Source organism: Cordyceps militaris (genome assembly GCF_000225605.1).
Source record: "Cordyceps militaris CM01 unplaced genomic scaffold CCM_S00002, whole genome shotgun sequence".
NCBI lineage: Eukaryota > Fungi > Ascomycota > Sordariomycetes > Hypocreales > Cordycipitaceae > Cordyceps > Cordyceps militaris.
The window spans coordinates 3,816,022-3,833,398 of record NW_006271970.1 but is presented as its reverse complement, the minus strand read 5'-3'; the positions used below and the strand labels follow the sequence as shown (position 1 = coordinate 3,833,398).

Genomic DNA, 17,377 nt, shown 5'->3' with positions numbered 1-17,377 from the left:
GTAGATTGTGAATGGATCGTGCTGGGGTTGAAGGTGTTTGGCTGAGTACAGTCGCTGTGGGTTCTCCTACCATGAGCATAATCATTCAATCATCAAGCCCACTCGAGATGTAGATATTCTTCATTAATTCCAATCGTGCCATGTTGAGATAAGTAAAAGATTTCGAAATACAAGAGGTGAAACATCGTCTAAAACGCCCAGAGTGTCCATCATGTCATAACCTATATTATACAGAAAGAGAAAGAAAAGAGCAAGGAAAACGCCAATCCTTCCCTGGTATCTATTTTTTTCCCTTCGGTTTTGGGGGAGGGGGGTTCCTTTCCTTCAATCCAGCGCATCGTATCACTTTATAGTTTCTATCATTACTGAGGCGGCATATCACCAAAGTTGCCATTCTCAACGGACGGGTATGCGCCCCCACTCATCTCCGCCCAGTTCCAGTCCAGCGTCATGGGTAGCGCAAAAAGGTCCTGCGGCAGAAGCGGCTGATGAAACGTTGCATCCAGAGACATGGCCGACGGGTCACTGAGGAAGCCGCTCATTGCGTCGAACGAGTCAAAGTCGCCGTTTTCCGAAAGTTGCTGCTGTTGCTGTTGCTGTTGCTGGTGCTGTTGTTGTTGCTGCTGGTGCTGGTGCTGCTGGTGCTGCTGGTGCTGCTGCTGCTGCTGTTGTTGTTGCTGCTGTTGCTGCTGGTGCTGGTACTGTTGATGCGCTTGCGGCTGCGTATCCTGGTTTGGGTTACCGTTGCTCGGTGACTTGTGGTCCTCGGATGGCGACGTCGCCGCGACAGGGCCCCAGGACGACGAGCGGTGGGTGCGGACCGGCGGTGACAGCTCTTCAATAGTCGTAGGGATGGGCACTTCGGAGGTGTCGAGATTTTTGGAGCTTTTTACCTTGCCGTCCGTGCGGCGCTTCCGCCGGAAAGACTGATCATTTTCGGCCTTGTCAACGACGAGCTTGGCGATGCGCACAAACTCGGAACATACGCCGAGCATGCGATGGACACCACCTTGTTCTGCCTCTTGGCCCAGCATGGAAAGGAATGTGACGACCAAGTCCATGAGTCGCGTATCGTTTTTGGCGCGTACATCAAGCGGGTTCTGAAGAATGTTTCCGAAAAGTGTTACCAGAGCGGAAACGGGAAAGTACAAAATCAGCCTACAAATCGTTAGTTCCTCTGTGCGAAGTTATGAAGCTGTAGGTACTGACCAGACACATGCAAAGTCGCCTTGGGGAACGTATTTCAGGAGAGAGATGGACGCTCGCGCAGCAGCTGTGGACAGAGCAGCAGAAGAAAACACACGAGGGTTCAATGGCCGTGCGTTGAGGCCTTGGATTGCGTAATTGGCCAGGCGGCTCGTCCAGTAGCCGTGATGAACCGACATGCGGTGGATAGTGGTGAGACAGTTGTAGTATGTAAAATGCAGCATAACAACATGCAAGATCAAAGGTGTGTGAGATGCTTTGATCTCGTGCTCTGGGCGGAACTCGATCGGAATGCGATCCTTCCAGTCTTCGAGCTGCTGGTCGAGCTCACCAATTGTGTTGAGGAGCTCACCGTCAGACTGCTTGGTCGCCTTTATCGAGTAAAGTCTTTTGTACACACTACTTTCGATGACGGCAAATTCGCACATGACGCGGAAAAGATTCATCTTTCCCTTTCCATCAGCCAGGGGAATGTTTCCGATGTTGTCATCCGGGTTGGCATCCGGCAACTCGACATTTATGTCGTCGTCATCTTGGGCAGGCGGTCGGCCAGATCGCAGACAGAGGTCCTTATCAAGCATGTAGGCAATCCAAAAGACTCGCTTCCGTTGCTCTATTTCAATGGGGTTGAGGTTGAATCCGGAGCCACGTTTGTGCAGACCTATGCTGTGGGAGAGGCGGATAGCGGCGGCAATGAGCAAAAACGAAGGCTGTGGGTTGGGAGTGCCCTGCATGAAGAGAGCCATGCCGAGAAGAGCTTGGACGGAGAGAAGATCTGCGTTGCGCATGGTTAATTCGGCGAAGACGCCCATGGCGTTCTTTAAATAGGCCCACGCCTTTTCGTCCTCTTCTTGTGGCACAAGGTTGCTCATGACGCGAAGGCGATGGGCAATGGCCAGCGCACAGTTCAAACTAGCCCACCATCCAGATCCCTGATAAGGATTGGATGAGTACTGGCGCTCAACGAGGTGCATAAAGGTGGGTTGGTGGAAGAGAGGAAACATGCAGTTGAAGTTTTCAAAGTAGTCGGTGAGCAGCGAGAGGGCCTCCTGCTTGGGTGGAAGGGGTCTGAAGATGGGGCGCTGGAACAAGTCGCCAAAGACTTCGGGCTTCCAGTTTGTCCACTTGTGGTCGTCAACAGAGACTTCGGAAATCATTTCCTGGAAGGAGTCGTCACCGGTTCTCGTGTTAACCCATTGGATGCCCTTGGGTGAAAAGATGGAAAAGCCAGAGGACGATCCTGTGATTTGTTAGCTGAGAAACTGTTAGGACGAGTCAATGCGCAAGACGCACCAATATAGCGAGTCTCTCCGCTCTGGTTGGTAACGAGCGAGCACATCATTTCCGAGAGGGCCTCGACTTCCTCATGGCCTTCGTCGTCACTATCTTTCGCTCTCCTGTCTTCCGCGGACAGACCAGACTTGCGCTTATCTGCAGATTCTTTGCCGGGCGAAGTCATTGAGCTCCGGGGAGTACAGTTGTCGGCTTGTAAAGGGGAGACGGGCGGGCTATTTGAGCCGATGGCGAGGGAGGCTTGTCTCGACTTTTCTTGCAGCTTCTTTTCGAGGGCGCCCAGATCGGTGTCTGGGTCGTCATCATTCAAGACGCCTATGGCGAGGATGTGAGTTGATGCGGGTTCAACAGAGCACGGTTGTTGTGCGACTCCGTTAGACATACCTGACAAGCGGAGCAGCTGCTCCATGCGGCCGAGGCGGTTCTCGAGACCTTCGATATATTTGGCACTAGAGGTAGCGAGCTGGTCAGCTTCGAATTGGCACAAAAAGGACGTTCTTGGTGCGGGGGTTACCCTTTTGGGGGGCTGCGCTTCTTCTCGACCTGGGTAAAGGCGCAGTCGGTCTTGTATGTGGTGCAGTTTGTGCAAGCGGGGAGCTTGCCGTCGCACTTGATCTTCTTCTTGCGGCACATATCGCAGGCCTGTTTGATCGGCGCAAGTTGTTAGTCTACGACGGGCTGTATGTAATGTCTGGGCTGTGGCTGCAGCAGAGTTTGAAGAGAAACTTGCCCTAGAAATGCGGCGTCTCTTTGCGTCATTGGTGTCCTCCATGAGCAGCTGGGCATCAGAAAACATGTGAGCCGTCATGTCGGGGATGTGCGCCATGTTGGGCATGCCGTCCTGGGCGTAGGAACCAAAGATTTGGGGCGGCTGGTTCATCAATGGCGGGCCGGAGCCGGGCATTTGGAAGCCCATGTGGTCCATGGTGGGAGATGGACGGGCGCAGCGGACGAGGTTAGAAGTGAACAGTGCGCGGGTGAAGCGGCGAGGTAAGTGAGGCGACGATGGATGACGAAAGTGAATTTAGTATGAGAGCTGGCAGCAGCGGGGGTGGCGGTGGTGATGGAGATTGGACGTTTTTTGATCGTTTGCTCGAGGAGGGGAAGGGGGCGAGAAGCGCAGCAGTAGCGGCGAGGCTTCTGATCCAGGTAGGTTGCTGGTGGTGGTGGTGGTGGTGGTGGTGGTGTACGACCGGTCTATCGAACGGGATAGGTGTGATGTGGAGGAAAGGCTATCGAGAGGATCGGAGGACGGTAGTCATGTCGAAGAAAGCTTCTTCTGACTGGTTGCCTTGCGACTGGATAGATAGTGTGCTGTACGTATGTCAAGGGTATAAGAAGGAAAGAGGAGGAGGAGGAGGAAGAAGAGGAAGAGGCGAAGGTGTATGGATGGGGAAGATGATGGACGGAGGAGGAGGGCGGACAAGCCGGAGTTGGGGATCGAGGCGTCGGAGGCTCAATCAGAGGGGACTGGAAGCAGGCAAGCGGGTTGGGGGGGGGGTTTGTTTCTAACTAGGTACATTGGTAATATGAAAGTAGCTTTTCCGGTTATTCCAGGTAGGGAGGTACCTGCGTCAAAAGCATACCTCCTACGTCAGAACGTGCCTAACTAGTGAGCGCCCACCATCCGGGGAAGTCAGGCGCTGGAACAGCAGCAGAGCAAGACAGTGAGGTGCAGAGGGCTGGACAGTTTATGGCGCCACCAAAAAACAGAGTTTCCCGGGCGGGCCTGTCCCTTTTTTCCCTTTTTTCCCCCTTCTCTTATGTACCAGGCCAGGCAGAAGTGCCAAAGTGGCAGAGCCTACCTAGGTACCTACTTACTCCTCAACCTCCTCCGACGCGGCGGTACCCGTCCCAAAGTGTGGCCCCTCGGCTCACACCCTGATCCGAATGCGCTACTATAAACCACCTTCTTTCTTTGCGAGACGGAGCTTGTTGGTGTTGCGAAACCTCTCTCTCGCCCCTAGCTAGAAAAATGGTGGGGGAAAAGGCAGTTCGTTGGCAGCGCTGTCTGTGCTGCGTCTGGATATCTAGCACCCAATTGCCCCGTCTTTTTTTCTTTTTTTATATTCTTCTTTTTTTTTACCTTGTTCATCTCTTTAATTACTCAGCCTCTTTGCATAACCATGAACCATAATCAAACCCATGGTGACCGTCTTACTTGCCTTCATGCTATACCCCAACCCGTGGACGATAGATGCCCAACTGCACGAGGGGGCGGGGCAAGTCACCCATCGTTGAAACTCTCAACGGTAAAACCGGCCTTGTCGCGAGATTTCGGGGGGCGGAAATTCTGTTGCTGGTTTTGAAAAAAAAAAAAAAAAAAAAAAGGACTGATTAACTAGTACCTGATAAGTAATTCGACGTGTGCCCCCCTGCCCCTTCTCGTTTTGTTTCTCCATGACGAAATCCCCAGTGCACGATGCCATCATTCTGACCAGGGCTGGCAGACTTGCTCCTTGTTCTACTAGTATTAATACGTCAGGCATATAGTAAAGCAGACCAAATCTAGCTATAGGTATGTAGTTATTGCTTTTTGTCAATCAGTTCTATTTTCTATTCCAGTCGCGACCCCAGTTAGAAACCCCCACACTTAGCAGACCGGGCGGACTTTTGGCTGTGGCTGGTATCACAAAGTTGTGTGCCAGACATCCATCAAATATAACAATGGGTACATCTCATCTCATCCATACACGGGAATCACAAAAGGAAGCAAAACACAAGAAAATAAAGTCAAGCCGCCCATGTGCCTCATGCCTGGTCGAGTTGCCATCTCAAACCTTGCAATGTACACCCACCATCACGGCCCTTCCCTCCAACAGCGCCGTTGTGAGCATGAATCATCATGCAACGCATCCATCCGCTTTCCCGCAAGCTTGAACTGATCCGCAAGATATGTATCCGCGGCCTGTACAAATTACAGGAAGAGAGAAAACCACACACCGGCGCGCACAACACACACAAACACACACGCCATGCCCGCTGCCAAGCAATGTTGCATCAACCAGACCTGAACAAGAGACGCGGCTGGCGACTAGTCAATGCTGCCTCAGACACGGAACCAGAACCAGAGCCCAGTTCGTCTTCACCTGCGCTGATCCATCCATATTTTGCCTATTTTGCTGTTCAAGTCTGGAGTGGCCCGCCCCCAACAGCCGCTAATAATACCTCCAGTCGCAAAAAGCTGTCAGCCAACGTTCAATACGAGTACGGCAACGCATTCCCCTCATTTTCTTACATAGGTATGTACGGATAACTACTAGGTACCTATTTATTTCTCCGACCCAATAAATAGCGCGGCAGCTAGCCTGCCCTTCGGAAACGACTACTGGAAAGACGACTGGAAATCGTAGAAAATAGTCTCATTTCCTAGTGCGCTAACAGAAGCCGCTACCTACCTCTACACTAGAGATAACCATCATTCCCTTGCCTGTGATGCGCATTTGGAAACGCAGACGACTGAATCTCCCTCCACTCCCGAGTCGCAAGTATCGCCTCCTGCCTATCCGTATAATTTCAGCATTTCGTTTTCATTTATATTCAACCTATATTCTCTTTCATGTCGATGGAATCATTTTGACCTTCATCCTTGGCACTTCACTCTCTTAGCGTACTCTTGCACAAATGATTCCACATCAGAGCCTGCGCAAAAAACGCGCCCCTACTTCAGACGTTTCACCAGCGGCGCCCAGCCACCTTTTCCCGAACCCAACATCGCCAGCCCGTTCAATAACTCCCTAGGCTAGGTCGTCACGCATTTACTTGAACAAGTTTGAAACATGGCTGTGCAAAAAAGAATGAAATCTCCTGTTGATAACTTCAGCATTGTTCCAATCTTTGTTCCAACAACGGCACTCTGGTTCCTCTCATCTTGCGCTCGGTAGGCGAGAAAAGAAAGTCGTCCACCATCCCGATTCCCGAACACGTCTGAAACACATCCGAGTCAACACACGCCCAGAGTCACGTCAAACCCTTTTTGCTGAGTTCCTAGGTTTCTCTCCGATTGTCAGCAACAACGTCAAACCAAGCGATGGAAGACGAAAGAAGTACAGCCAAAAAAAAAAAGTCCGATTGCCATATAGTTTGCCGCCTGATACACTGATGACGGGATCAGGCTCCGCGCGCGGCTGCCTTGCCAAAAGCGATATCGACAACATGGCCCTTTCTGCATGAATGTTGGTCTCTAACAATCCACCCAATCTAGACATTGACAAGAGCCGCCAGCCCAATATCTCAAGCGGTAATTTCATTTTACAAATACTGTCGCACCAATTCTGTCATGTCGCGCAATATCGCCCTCATGTTCCACCGCTTCACTGCATCCGCGACACAAGACAATGAGTAAGGCAAATTTCTGCTCTTTATCGACTATGTAGTTGTTTTTTTTTCCTTTTCCCATGTCGCTGCTAGCCAAAATATACATTATATCAGAAACCGCAAACAATATCAGATACGAGACCTAGTATCGCTGCCTATACCCCCTTGGAAACGCCCGGTAAGCAATACTTTGAGAAGAAGACGCGTCCACAAGGGAGAAGAATGTCAAGTGACAAAGTCAGGACCTTTCCTGGCCTAGCAATATCCAACATTGTCCGCGCGGGAAGAAGGCGCTGGCCAAAGATACCACCAAAATATTGATAAATGTAGAAACCATATACAGGTTGAAGAAGAGAAGGGGGTGAAAATGGATACAGAGATGCTCGTGGTATAGTCGCTTTTCGAAATCAGTCATCATATGCTCTCCTGGAACCGTGAGCTGGATCCTCGCGTGCTACCACTAGATCCAGGGCGTCTGGGTGGCGAGTCGTTTTTTCCCATCGGCGGTGACGGAATTGGATCGGCAAACGGGTTGGCTTCCGTTACCGGTATGCGAGCGGGCCCCGACCGCATAATTGGCACGCCGCTTACTGGTCGCATAGGACTACCGAGTGCAAAAGGCTCCTCGCCACGATTGAAAGGCTCGGAGGATTGCGAATACTGGCTCATGGTGCTTTCACGCGGGTCCGAGTATCCATCACCGCCCGTGTAGAGAACAGACGGCAGCTTGCGGCCCGACACACGGTAGAAGCCTCGTTCGCCACTGCCAGGTACTTCAAGCGTATCGGAGGTGCCCCCAGCGATGCCCCTTGACTGATTCTTACTAGTCAAGGCCGCGAAAGCTGCGTTGACAGATGAGGAGGCCGCATTTCGCTCTCCCATGGGGTTGATAGCTGCGCCTGGGCCACGCGAAGCCGGGAGGGTTCGAGTATCTGCGCTGCTCGGTAGAGACTCACTGCCTCTCTTCTTCTTGTAACGCATAACAAGCATGACGAGCAAGGCCAGAAAGGCCACACCTGCAATGCTTCCCACGACTCCCCCAACGATTTGCTTTTGCTGAGTCGATAGCGGATCACTACCCGACGTGGACGAGGTGGAAGAAGTTTCAGCACTACCTGCGACCGTGGGGATAACCGTGGGAGAGTTCCAAGTCGGTGTCGAGCTGTATGTGGACGAAGACGAAGAAGATGAAGAATGGGAAGAGGTTGATGTGTTCGTATCCGTGTCGCTTGAAGTTGAAAAGAGGTCAAAGTCGGATTGCGTCGCAGTAGTATTGTAATTGAGAGACTGGGTCAGGGAAGTCGGTCGGATTGTGGAATTTGACGGAGTGCCGAACGAGGTTGCATTACCCCAGGCGGTTCCGTTGCTCGTATCCGACAAGGTGGGAAAGCTAGAGACGGACGAGGGAGGAATCGGAGCGGAACTGGGCTGCGACGAAGTCGAGGTCGTGTGGTGAGTCGAGGTTGTGGTAGATGGCGTGGATGATGAATCGCGTCCAAGACCCGGTAGAAGGCTGCTCGGGTTCACGGCAATGGTAAAGGCAGGGCCAGATTGTGACATGGTCTCGCCCGTGCTAGGGTCGACAACGACGGTATTAGGGGTGGCATATTCGGTAGAAGTCGATATTGGCGAGCCAGAGTTGTCGACTACTTGGACGATAGAAATAGTCTGAACGACCTGGGTGACGTAAGTTGAGGAGGCATCGTCAGCGCGGGCAGCAAGAGCAGCGTCCACGGCGGCGGCGAGGGAACGGGCATCCAGCGACGAGGAATCGCTGGCTGCGTGGTCGTCTTGGGTGGCAGATTCGGGCGGTTGAAAAGGGTTGTGTGGGTGCCCTTCGTCGCGGCGACTGTCGTGGCTGGCGTCTTGGTGGCGGGTATGGTCATGCGTATGCGGGTAGTGAGCGTGGCGATGGTCCTGTAAATGGACGGCAGAACGAGCGTGGGAATCCGAAGCAGAGGATGGCAGAGGATGGACAGAATGGGAATCACGGGCCTGAAGGAGTGAAGACCCGTGAGGATGGTTAGTCATGATGGCGACTCGTCAGAGGGCGGCGCAGCGGTGGCCAAAGTGGTCGTATTCACTGGCGACTGCGGGGGCTCTTGGCTGACGACGGACGGAGTGTTTCTATTTTTCGACACGCGGCTGGGGCATCATGATCTAAACCAGGCGGAGTCTTGACGTCGAAGTGTGAGAGCTGTGCTAAACTAGGCTCTGCAGCTAGCCACGAAGACGCAACGCAGTCTGCCTTGGAAGTGGAAGCGACCGAAAAAAAAAAGTTGTAAATAGCTTTGCGTAAGCCCAATGAGGGTTTCCTGTCCCGTATTGCGATGGATTTGCAGCCGAGTCGTGCGTGCGTGTTTTTGGGGGTGGTAGTACTGGTTGGCCACTAGTTGAAACGGATCGCTGGTCGGATAAAGGAAAAACGGCTGTCGAGAAGAAGAAAATAAAATAAAATAAAATAAAAGAGCGAATGGCGACGAAAATGAGGTATACCTAGTAGTGAACCAACAACGTCAATGGCATAATAAGCATGACGAGCGAACCCGGACGCGCAAGGTCGAGATGAGGCTGAGGAAGAGGAAAAGAGGAAGAAGGGAAGCTGGCGACAAGGAGAGGTGGAAAGACTCTGGCTGATGGCCGGGCAGTTGGGCGCAGGTACTGGAGGTGTGAGCGCCAAAAGGCGAACCTGGAGGGCAACGGGTGCGGGTATTCGATGCGGGTACGGATATTCAGTGCGGGTGAGGTACCTACCAGTGGACCACTGAGAGGGCGAGGCTGCAGGTCATACATTAGTAGGCTAGTACCTGGTCGTTTGCACAGCACGGTACCTGCTTGATGGTGCAGTGGGCTGACCGACCACTGGATGGAACGGGGAGGTGCTGCACGGGCCTTTGAGTAAATTAATTATCTCTGGCGCATTTATCATTCCGTTATTACTCTCGTCTTTTTGTTTGCCCAGTCTGGCTCTTTGTCTTTGGCCTCTACTCTGACGCTTGCAAACAATGTGCTTTCCTTCCCTCATTTCCTGGAGACCCAGTGACGGCTGTAATAAAAGAAAAGAAAAAAATGTACCCATCCTGTTCATCTGTTAATATTAGCAGACGAGTGGTGCAGGGGTTACCGCCAATAAAAGCCGGCCGGGCCACGATGGCCTGCGAAACAAGCCTAGCGTTGAATGCCAAGCGAATCAATACGGGCTGCCCAGGGTGCCCAATTGCTCACACTTCGTGTGCTCTTTTATTAGTGCTTCGGTATCCATCTCGATGCCCTTTTCTGAAACCCTCTGTTATCCCTTTCCCTTCCCTGCCTCTCATCTGCCTGCCCGAGCACATTGACGTGCCGAGAGATCTGCAACACCACAAACAGCCATCGACGGTTCGTTTCTCACTTCAATGCAAGTGAAGCCCAGCCCCTAATATCAAACCCACATTCCAATACCTAACTACCACAACACATTATAGTTATTCAACATTCCTACCTATTGACAAGCGTTATTAGTACTGACCTTCCCCCCCCCCCCCCCTCCGCCCTCTTATTATATCCATCTACCAATAAAGGCTCGCAACACCTTGGTACCAACATCCAGATGCTTGCTTTACCCTTCAATTTGCGGTTTCCCTAGTCTGCGCTATGATTATCTCGTATAGTTCTTGCGAATATCCTTTTCGCACCTATCCTTCGCCTCTTTAAACTCGCCGTCGATCCAGCCAGTTCCCCATCTGTTCCGCGCGTCAAAGCCTCGGCATACATAGCATAACTTCGTAGGTAGGTAGTACTATGGTTTATTACTAAACAGCTGTAACTACCTACCTCTTAGTAAACCTGTACTTCCCTGGTTGTTCATCACCAGCTGCTAGCTGCCCGTACCTCCCAAGTACGACCTAGCCACATACATCCCTCCGTTTGCCAGCTCTGTGCCACACAATTACTCAGCCACTCTTTGCCTTGGTCCGGTGGGCAACGTCGCTGACTTGCACAGAAATCGACGAGATGGACCACTACCTACCACAGCATAATCAACCTCTCCGTTGCAGTCCAAGTCTTCATTAGTACAGTGCCCTCTTCAGACTCCATTTTCTCTTCCTTCAAACGTTGCCAATAAAACATCACGAGTCGGCCTGAGACGCGAGCCTGGTGGGGGCGGCACGTTGATTCTAGCGCCCTTCTATCCTTGGCTACGCCCAATATCATCGTCAACATCCCGGCCAGCAATACGCTCGACCGATAGGGGCATCCCTCGCCATGTCGCAGTAGCATTACAGTGCCAACAAATATACATCCATCTCGACTTCGACAAGTCTGCGCCCAAAATGGCGACACCTCCTCCCTTGCCACCCCGAACGCTACCTGCAATGTCCACATCACCTCCATCCCCGCCTCAATTTCAAGATGCTGGCCTCCTAGCCACTTCACTTGTTGGAATCGGGTATTCCACCAATCTGCATGCTTCGGATCCCCGAACCTCATCGTCTCAGTCACTGATAGCACCTGCTCATCCGTCTGATACCAGACGCTCGTTGCTCATCATATACATTCATGGCTTTTACGGCAATGACCAATCTTTTAGGTCTTTCCCAGCACATGCACATGCTTTCCTCACCGAGCTTCTCTCTGAAACTCATATTGTTCATTCGAAAATATACCCCCGCTATAAAACCTACAAAGCTATTCAAGTTGCAAGGGACAACTTTAGTGCCTGGCTTGAACCACACGAGTCGACTACCACTGATGTCATCCTTGTTGGCCACTCCATGGGAGGCTTGCTGGCTGCTGAGGTTGTTTTAATGGTAATGCTTGTATACCTACACTGTTTTCGAACCAAGCTAATGAGTTCCACCTAGCCTAATCACGATCCAAATCTCCATCAACCATTCAAGCACCGCATACTGGGTACCTTGTCTTTGGATTCACCGTTTCTCGGCCTACACCCCGGAATTGTTGTATCCGGCCTGTCGAGCCTCTTCCAACCTGCGCCACAACCTGAAAAAGAGACTGTAGGATCAGCGTCTGAGTCCTCGCTGAGCGTGGACCCGTCAACGAGCGACTTTCTGCTGCCACTATCTGATACCACCTCCAGCGCGTCTGTAACATCACCACCACCAACCCAGACGAATGAGCTATACGACCCACCGTTTTTCAACGACGTTCCCTTTAGAGAGAAACCGCTCTTCTCAAGACTACGAAATTTCGCCTCGAAGCACAGAGCCGAAGGCATATTCAATGCTCTAGGCAACCACATTGTATCTCATCTGGAATTTGGTGGCTGTATGGCCGACTATCCAGAACTCTCGTCACGTTATAAACGAATCCGGGCTCTGGAGGATGTGGATGAGCTCAAAGCCATATCCGAAGGCCATCCAGCCGCAGCACACAGACGTGTTCGGTTTGTCAATTACTACACCTTGTCGCCAGGTCGTCCAAAGCCGTCGCCCCAAATGGTTGGGCTGAGAGTTGACAGCCCATCGTCCTCAACTCTGAGCTTGAACCAGCCGGAAACCGATAGCAAGGAACCCGGGGAACCCAAAACAGAAATAGAATCGAACCCCATTCAAGAGACTCAACAGCCACCACATCTGACACAGGCAGTAAGTATTGCTAGCTCTGATGGAGAAGATCTTTACGAAGCGGATGAGCCGAAGCCCGGACTAGACGGAAAACCAAATGCCGAGACACTGTCCAAGTACAACGACGTAGACGACGAGGACATTTCCGAACATGAACGCCGCATGTCTATGCTGCACCTCGACCCTACCCCGATGATGGAAGAAACGGACGAGGCCCCCATGGCATCCGAGGGGGCTAGCATGCCACCAACCGGCGAAATCCAGCCAAGCTTTGACCTCGCCCCTATCCCACCTATGCCCGAAGAGCCAACGGTCCATGACTTGACAAAGTACACGGACAAGGATGCCCGCAAGCAAGCAGAAAAGGAAGCCAAGCGAGAGCAAAAGGCGTACCAGCAGGCCATCAAGGACCGCAACAAGGCCATCCGCGAACGCGAAAAGCTCCTCGAGAAGCGTCGCAAAAAGTCCGAAAAGGAGGCCCAGCGGCTCGAAAAGGAATCAATCCGCGAGGCGCAGGAGCTGGCCAGGCAGAGAGACGAGGCCGCCGCGGCCGCCCGCGCCGAACACGCGGCTGCAGACGCCGCCGCCGCAACAGCAGCCCCCGGGACATCACCACCACCTCAACACCCGCCGCCGCCGCAGCAGCAGCAGCAGCCCAAGAAGCTACGCAAGTTTTGCGCGCTGCCCCGGCGCGACGACGCCACGTGGGTCGACATTTACATGGCGGACGTGGACGAGGTTGGCGCCCACTGCGGACTGTTTACGCCGGGCGCGCACTACGACAAGCTCGTGGGCGACGTGGGCACCCGCATCATGGCGTGGGTGCACGAGGACCTGTCGACGAGGGCGGCCCTGGACATGTAGTGACGCCTGGGTTCCCCGTCCCTTTTTGCCGCGTACAATCGATCACCAAACGATGGCCTCGTCGTAGCCAAACAAAATCTACAACAGTCCTGCATCATCGTCCAGGTAGAACTCACGTCAGGTCTCATTGTGGACCATACTGCCCCTTTCTTGCAGCCTCCACGCTAGATCCATCATTCAGACGCATCGCCATCTCCCGGTTTGATGGCCGTGTTACTGGCAGCAGCCTCCATAGGAGAAACAAGGAGGAGGATACATGTGTAGAACCCCATCTCGGAATACATCGGTATGGCGGGGGCACCTGTGAGGAGGCTCACACATTGATGTTGGGCTTGGTGCTGGTCAAGTCACCAACATGGCCAACGTACTGGACTTGTAAGACGTTAATCAATGCCATACTTTCATTTCCAGTGTACATATATACAGTCGAAAAATGGAACTGCAATCTTGTGTTGGGTCATATATACAAACAAAAAAGTAGCAAGCCATCTCTATTTTTTCTTCTTGCATTGTTTTTATGCGCCGGCTCCCAATGCAGTTGCGACAATGAACAAAACAAAATAACAACGCTCTTGGTCTTCTTCTCCTTTTTTGCCTTTATACATTTCTGCTTCAGTAAAGGTCAAGCTCTCGCATCTTGGTCTCGAGGCTCTTCTTCTCCCCCCCAGAGACGGAGGCTACGCCCTCGAGGGTAGCCTCCTCGCCATCCTCTTCATTATTGCATTCCTTCATGTTCAGTTCCGTCGAGCCAAAGCATACAATGCCCAATCGCACGAGCGACTGTTCTGCCTGCCATTCTTTTGGTGCGCACAAGAGCGCGGCAACGGAGTGCTCTGCCAAAGTCTCCGGCGTCTTCGTTTCTGGACTCGTCTCAGCGGGACGCCAGTTTCTTCCTGTGAGAAGCATGGCCGTGACCGGAAACTCCTCATCTGAAATCTCCGAGGCTACGCTGGGGTCGATGTTTGCGGGGGTGTGGGAGGAGCGGACCAGTAAAAGGATGGTGTCTCGTGCTGCCTGGTCCAATACATCAGCAGGCTCAGTCACCTGCCACTCGTCGCCTTTTTTAGTAACTTTGATGTCAAAGCAAAATGTCTTGATGCGAAGGAAGGTGATGGGCTCCGCACGGCGTGAAATCGCGACACCATCAATTTCCCACGAAACCAACAGGCCATCCGCAAAACCCACGGAAATCTCCATGCGAGGAGGCGAGCATAGGCCATCAGCCACGGGTAGGTGTTGGTCAGCTGTCTGGGGTATGTGGAACGAACGGCCGCTTTGTGAAATGGGCTGGCCCTCTCGGATACGCCAAGACAGCCAGGTCCAAGACGGAAAGGGGGCAGTCTTGTCAAGATAGCATGGCTCCAGATCGCTATTTGCCTCTTGGCTCGACGAGACCACTCGGCCAGACCACGTCCAGCTCATCGCGATAGCCAGACGATCAGTTTGGCTAACAACCTTTAGATTGGTAAAAGAATCAGGATCAAAAAGCGGCAAGCCCATAAAGGTATCGACACGAGCTTTGTCTCTTGCCGCATACGCTCGAGAGAGCCCACGAAAAGCGTCTAAGCGATCCTGCGACCTTGAAAGCTCACGAGTCATATATGTTCCTATCAGATTTCGGATATCGGCACTGGCAATGCCGTCTAGGGGAAATATGCGTCCCAGTGTAAAGCTTGGAGCGAGACGCAACGGTATGCTGATGCTCTCATGGCAGTGAAGAGCACCGCACTGAAAATAAGCCTGGGAGGGCGTCAGGACAAGGCGCCGTCGTGCCAGGAGACCTTCCTGGAGCGTCCAGGCATTGTGTGCCCATCGAGAGGCAGCAACTTCAACATCAGGACGCAGGAGGGAAGTTGTGAATAGACCACTCTCATTCTGGAGCGAAAGCTGGTCCTGGTCACGGGAAACACTTATGCCAGGGATGCCGTGGGTGATGCTGTCCCCAGCTGCCACGACCAGTGTCAACGCGGAGCCCGCGAAAACTTGTCCGACTAAATCCAGCTGTTGCCTTCGTTCCATTTTATGTTCACGTGGGGGTAGGCAATAGTGATCGATCCATAGATAGCGATATCCCAACGACAAGGCTAGTGAAATCGAGTCTTCAAATAATGCCGGCAGAGGTTTGGGTAGTGTAGTAGACTCAGAAAACGACTCTAGCTCTGAGTCTCCGAGTGCGTAGCTGAGTGTAACGTATTCATACCTTTCCGCCCCTAGTTCCGTCGCTAGAAGGATTTTGCGGCTCTCCATGTCAATGAGTTTTAAAGGTGCTTTACCCAGAGCAGCTACCTTTGCAGCACAGCGCTCGTCGGCGTGGTTCTCTTTGCAGTAGTCGATCCAGCAGCGTGGCAAAGACGGATCGAGAGACGCAGGCACGGAGCGGCCTCGTAATAGGTTGGAAGGCGGCAGATGTGACGAGGGCTGGCTGGATTGTGTCCCTGTCTCACTGCTCGCTCCGTCTTCTCGAGAGGACTCGAGATATCCGTCGACGCCAGTTTCATCGTCTGCGGCGCGCAGGATGTAGCCGCGGGGTAGTGACTTATTCTTGGTCGTGACTTCGAATAGGACGGCCCTACCGAGCTCATGCTTTTGGCTGATGCCGAGTCGCTCGAAGGCGTGTCTGACGCGAAAGTATGGCGTAAAGGTGCTAGTGCCGGCCAGTTGATGCGCCTCTGTGTCTGAGGCATTCAGAGAATCAGCAGTGGAAGGTTCCGCCCCATCAGGGCCGGCGCCGGGGACATGGCCAACCATGGCTTGGAAAAAGGTACAGTAAGGGCAGTTGGAGTTGTCCTTGAGAGTGTGAGCGAGCGGCACCCATGGTCTGGCCTCGCCAGGTTTCCAATCAAGCAGTCTCGGGAATCCAATCGCCGCACAAGGCTCACATATGAGCTGGGTTTTGTGGGCAGCAGCACTTCCATGGGGAGCAGCAGCGACGGCCGGCTCGGCACCTGACAGCGCCGGTGCATTCCCGTTTTCCTTGCCGTTGGCATGCGCGTTTCCAGTCACCGCAGCCGGCCCATTTCCGTGCTCCTGGATGGTACCATTCTTCCCATCAGATGGTACCCCGGCGACGATGCGACTGGCGCCGGTCCTGGTGGGCTTCTTGATCGGGATGCCCTTGCGCGGGGTGAGCTGGTGGTGGTCGCGCGCGCTCTCGAGTGGCGGACCAGCCAGGCCCTTTGGCTTGCCAGAGCTATTCTCTCCACGGCCCTGTAGGCGCCGGGGCAGGATCTTGGTGAATTTTTTCATATATCTGGAGAATGTCCAGGGGGTGGGCTCTGATCCTCCCACACCCCTTGCCGCTTCTTTCGATGCTCTCCGGCGCGTCGTCTGGACGTCTGGTCCCCTTTTTGTGTTGCACTATCCGGCTTTGTCACTCCTTCGGTGTTTTAAAAGGGCTGTGCCGTCCCTGGTTGAGAATTCAAGGTGTATGAGCGACTGTCATTTTTTCTACTTTATTTTCCGACGAAACCGCAGAGTCTGATGAGCTGAAAAGGGGCGCAAGAGGCGTTTGTTGTGTTGGGGAAGAAAAAAAGAGCTTGAGCGGGTGAGTTGAGTGGGTGACGACGTATGGGCAAAATAATAAGTAATAGGTACCAACGAATGAATTCCTCTGTAGGTACAAATTAGGTACATCAAGTACACTAGCCAACTACGGATTGCGCCTTGTACCTTTGAGGAAGCTTTCCCCACGGAAGAAGGCGCACAGAGAGGTACCGGAGCAGCTGTCTGGCGGCAAGAGCGCGCGTGTAGTTGAGAGCAAAGCAACAACAGTGCGATTGTGATTTCTGCGTCATGTCCGGATACATTGTCTGCTTTCCCGAGGCAGCAACGAATGTACTGGTTGTTGACAGAGTCTGGCCGCGAAAACATGGCCGTCTCAAGATCCAAAATCACGGTCCGTCTACTCCGTAGTGTCCAAGGGATTTACTTACAGCCCAGCCTAATGAACAACCGTTGCATTCTCCACCCGGTTCCCGGTTCCTTTCCCTTCCCTCGGTCGCGCTCTGGCTCCGCCGAGGGGTGGACGGGACTATCGAGTTGCCAAGCAAGGTAAGGGTACGGAGAGCATCAGTCAAACTGGGAATACCAGCGGTGCTCGGCAGCTTGCTCCTTTGCTCTCTCTCTCTCTC

General features: G+C 52.9%; 5 protein-coding genes across 5 annotated transcripts; 2 read left to right on the top strand and 3 right to left on the bottom strand.

The window, feature by feature from the left end:
• Positions 1-362: 362 nt before the first annotated feature.
• On the bottom strand, positions 363-3,424 carry CCM_03142 (fungal specific transcription factor domain-containing protein; the record flags this gene model as incomplete). Its single annotated transcript, XM_006668294.1, has 4 exons — positions 363-1,158; positions 1,210-2,446; positions 2,500-2,814; positions 2,884-3,424. 4 exons carry the CDS (start codon positions 3,422-3,424, stop codon positions 363-365), a joined length of 2,889 nt encoding a protein of 962 aa, XP_006668357.1.
• A 1,920-nt stretch (positions 3,425-5,344) lies between these two features.
• On the top strand, positions 5,345-6,672 carry CCM_03141 (uncharacterized protein; the record flags this gene model as incomplete). Its single annotated transcript, XM_006668293.1, has 2 exons — positions 5,345-5,741; positions 6,323-6,672. The coding sequence occupies 2 exons, from the start codon at positions 5,345-5,347 to the stop codon at positions 6,670-6,672; spliced, it is 747 nt and encodes a 248-aa protein (XP_006668356.1).
• A 558-nt stretch (positions 6,673-7,230) lies between these two features.
• On the bottom strand, positions 7,231-9,745 carry CCM_03140 (uncharacterized protein; the record flags this gene model as incomplete). The annotated part of the gene is made up of 5 exons (XM_006668292.1): positions 7,231-8,594; positions 8,651-8,811; positions 8,958-9,060; positions 9,571-9,594; positions 9,673-9,745. The coding sequence occupies 5 exons, from the start codon at positions 9,743-9,745 to the stop codon at positions 7,231-7,233; spliced, it is 1,725 nt and encodes a 574-aa protein (XP_006668355.1).
• Positions 9,746-11,570: 1,825 nt separating this feature from the next.
• Positions 11,571-13,247, top strand: CCM_03139 (uncharacterized protein; the record flags this gene model as incomplete). Its single annotated transcript, XM_006668291.1, has 2 exons — positions 11,571-11,606; positions 11,661-13,247. 2 exons carry the CDS (start codon positions 11,571-11,573, stop codon positions 13,245-13,247), a joined length of 1,623 nt encoding a protein of 540 aa, XP_006668354.1.
• A 612-nt stretch (positions 13,248-13,859) lies between these two features.
• On the bottom strand, positions 13,860-16,493 carry CCM_03138 (Heterokaryon incompatibility; the record flags this gene model as incomplete). The annotated part of the gene is made up of 1 exon (XM_006668290.1): positions 13,860-16,493. One exon carries the CDS (start codon positions 16,491-16,493, stop codon positions 13,860-13,862), a length of 2,634 nt encoding a protein of 877 aa, XP_006668353.1.
• Positions 16,494-17,377: the final 884 nt, after the last annotated feature.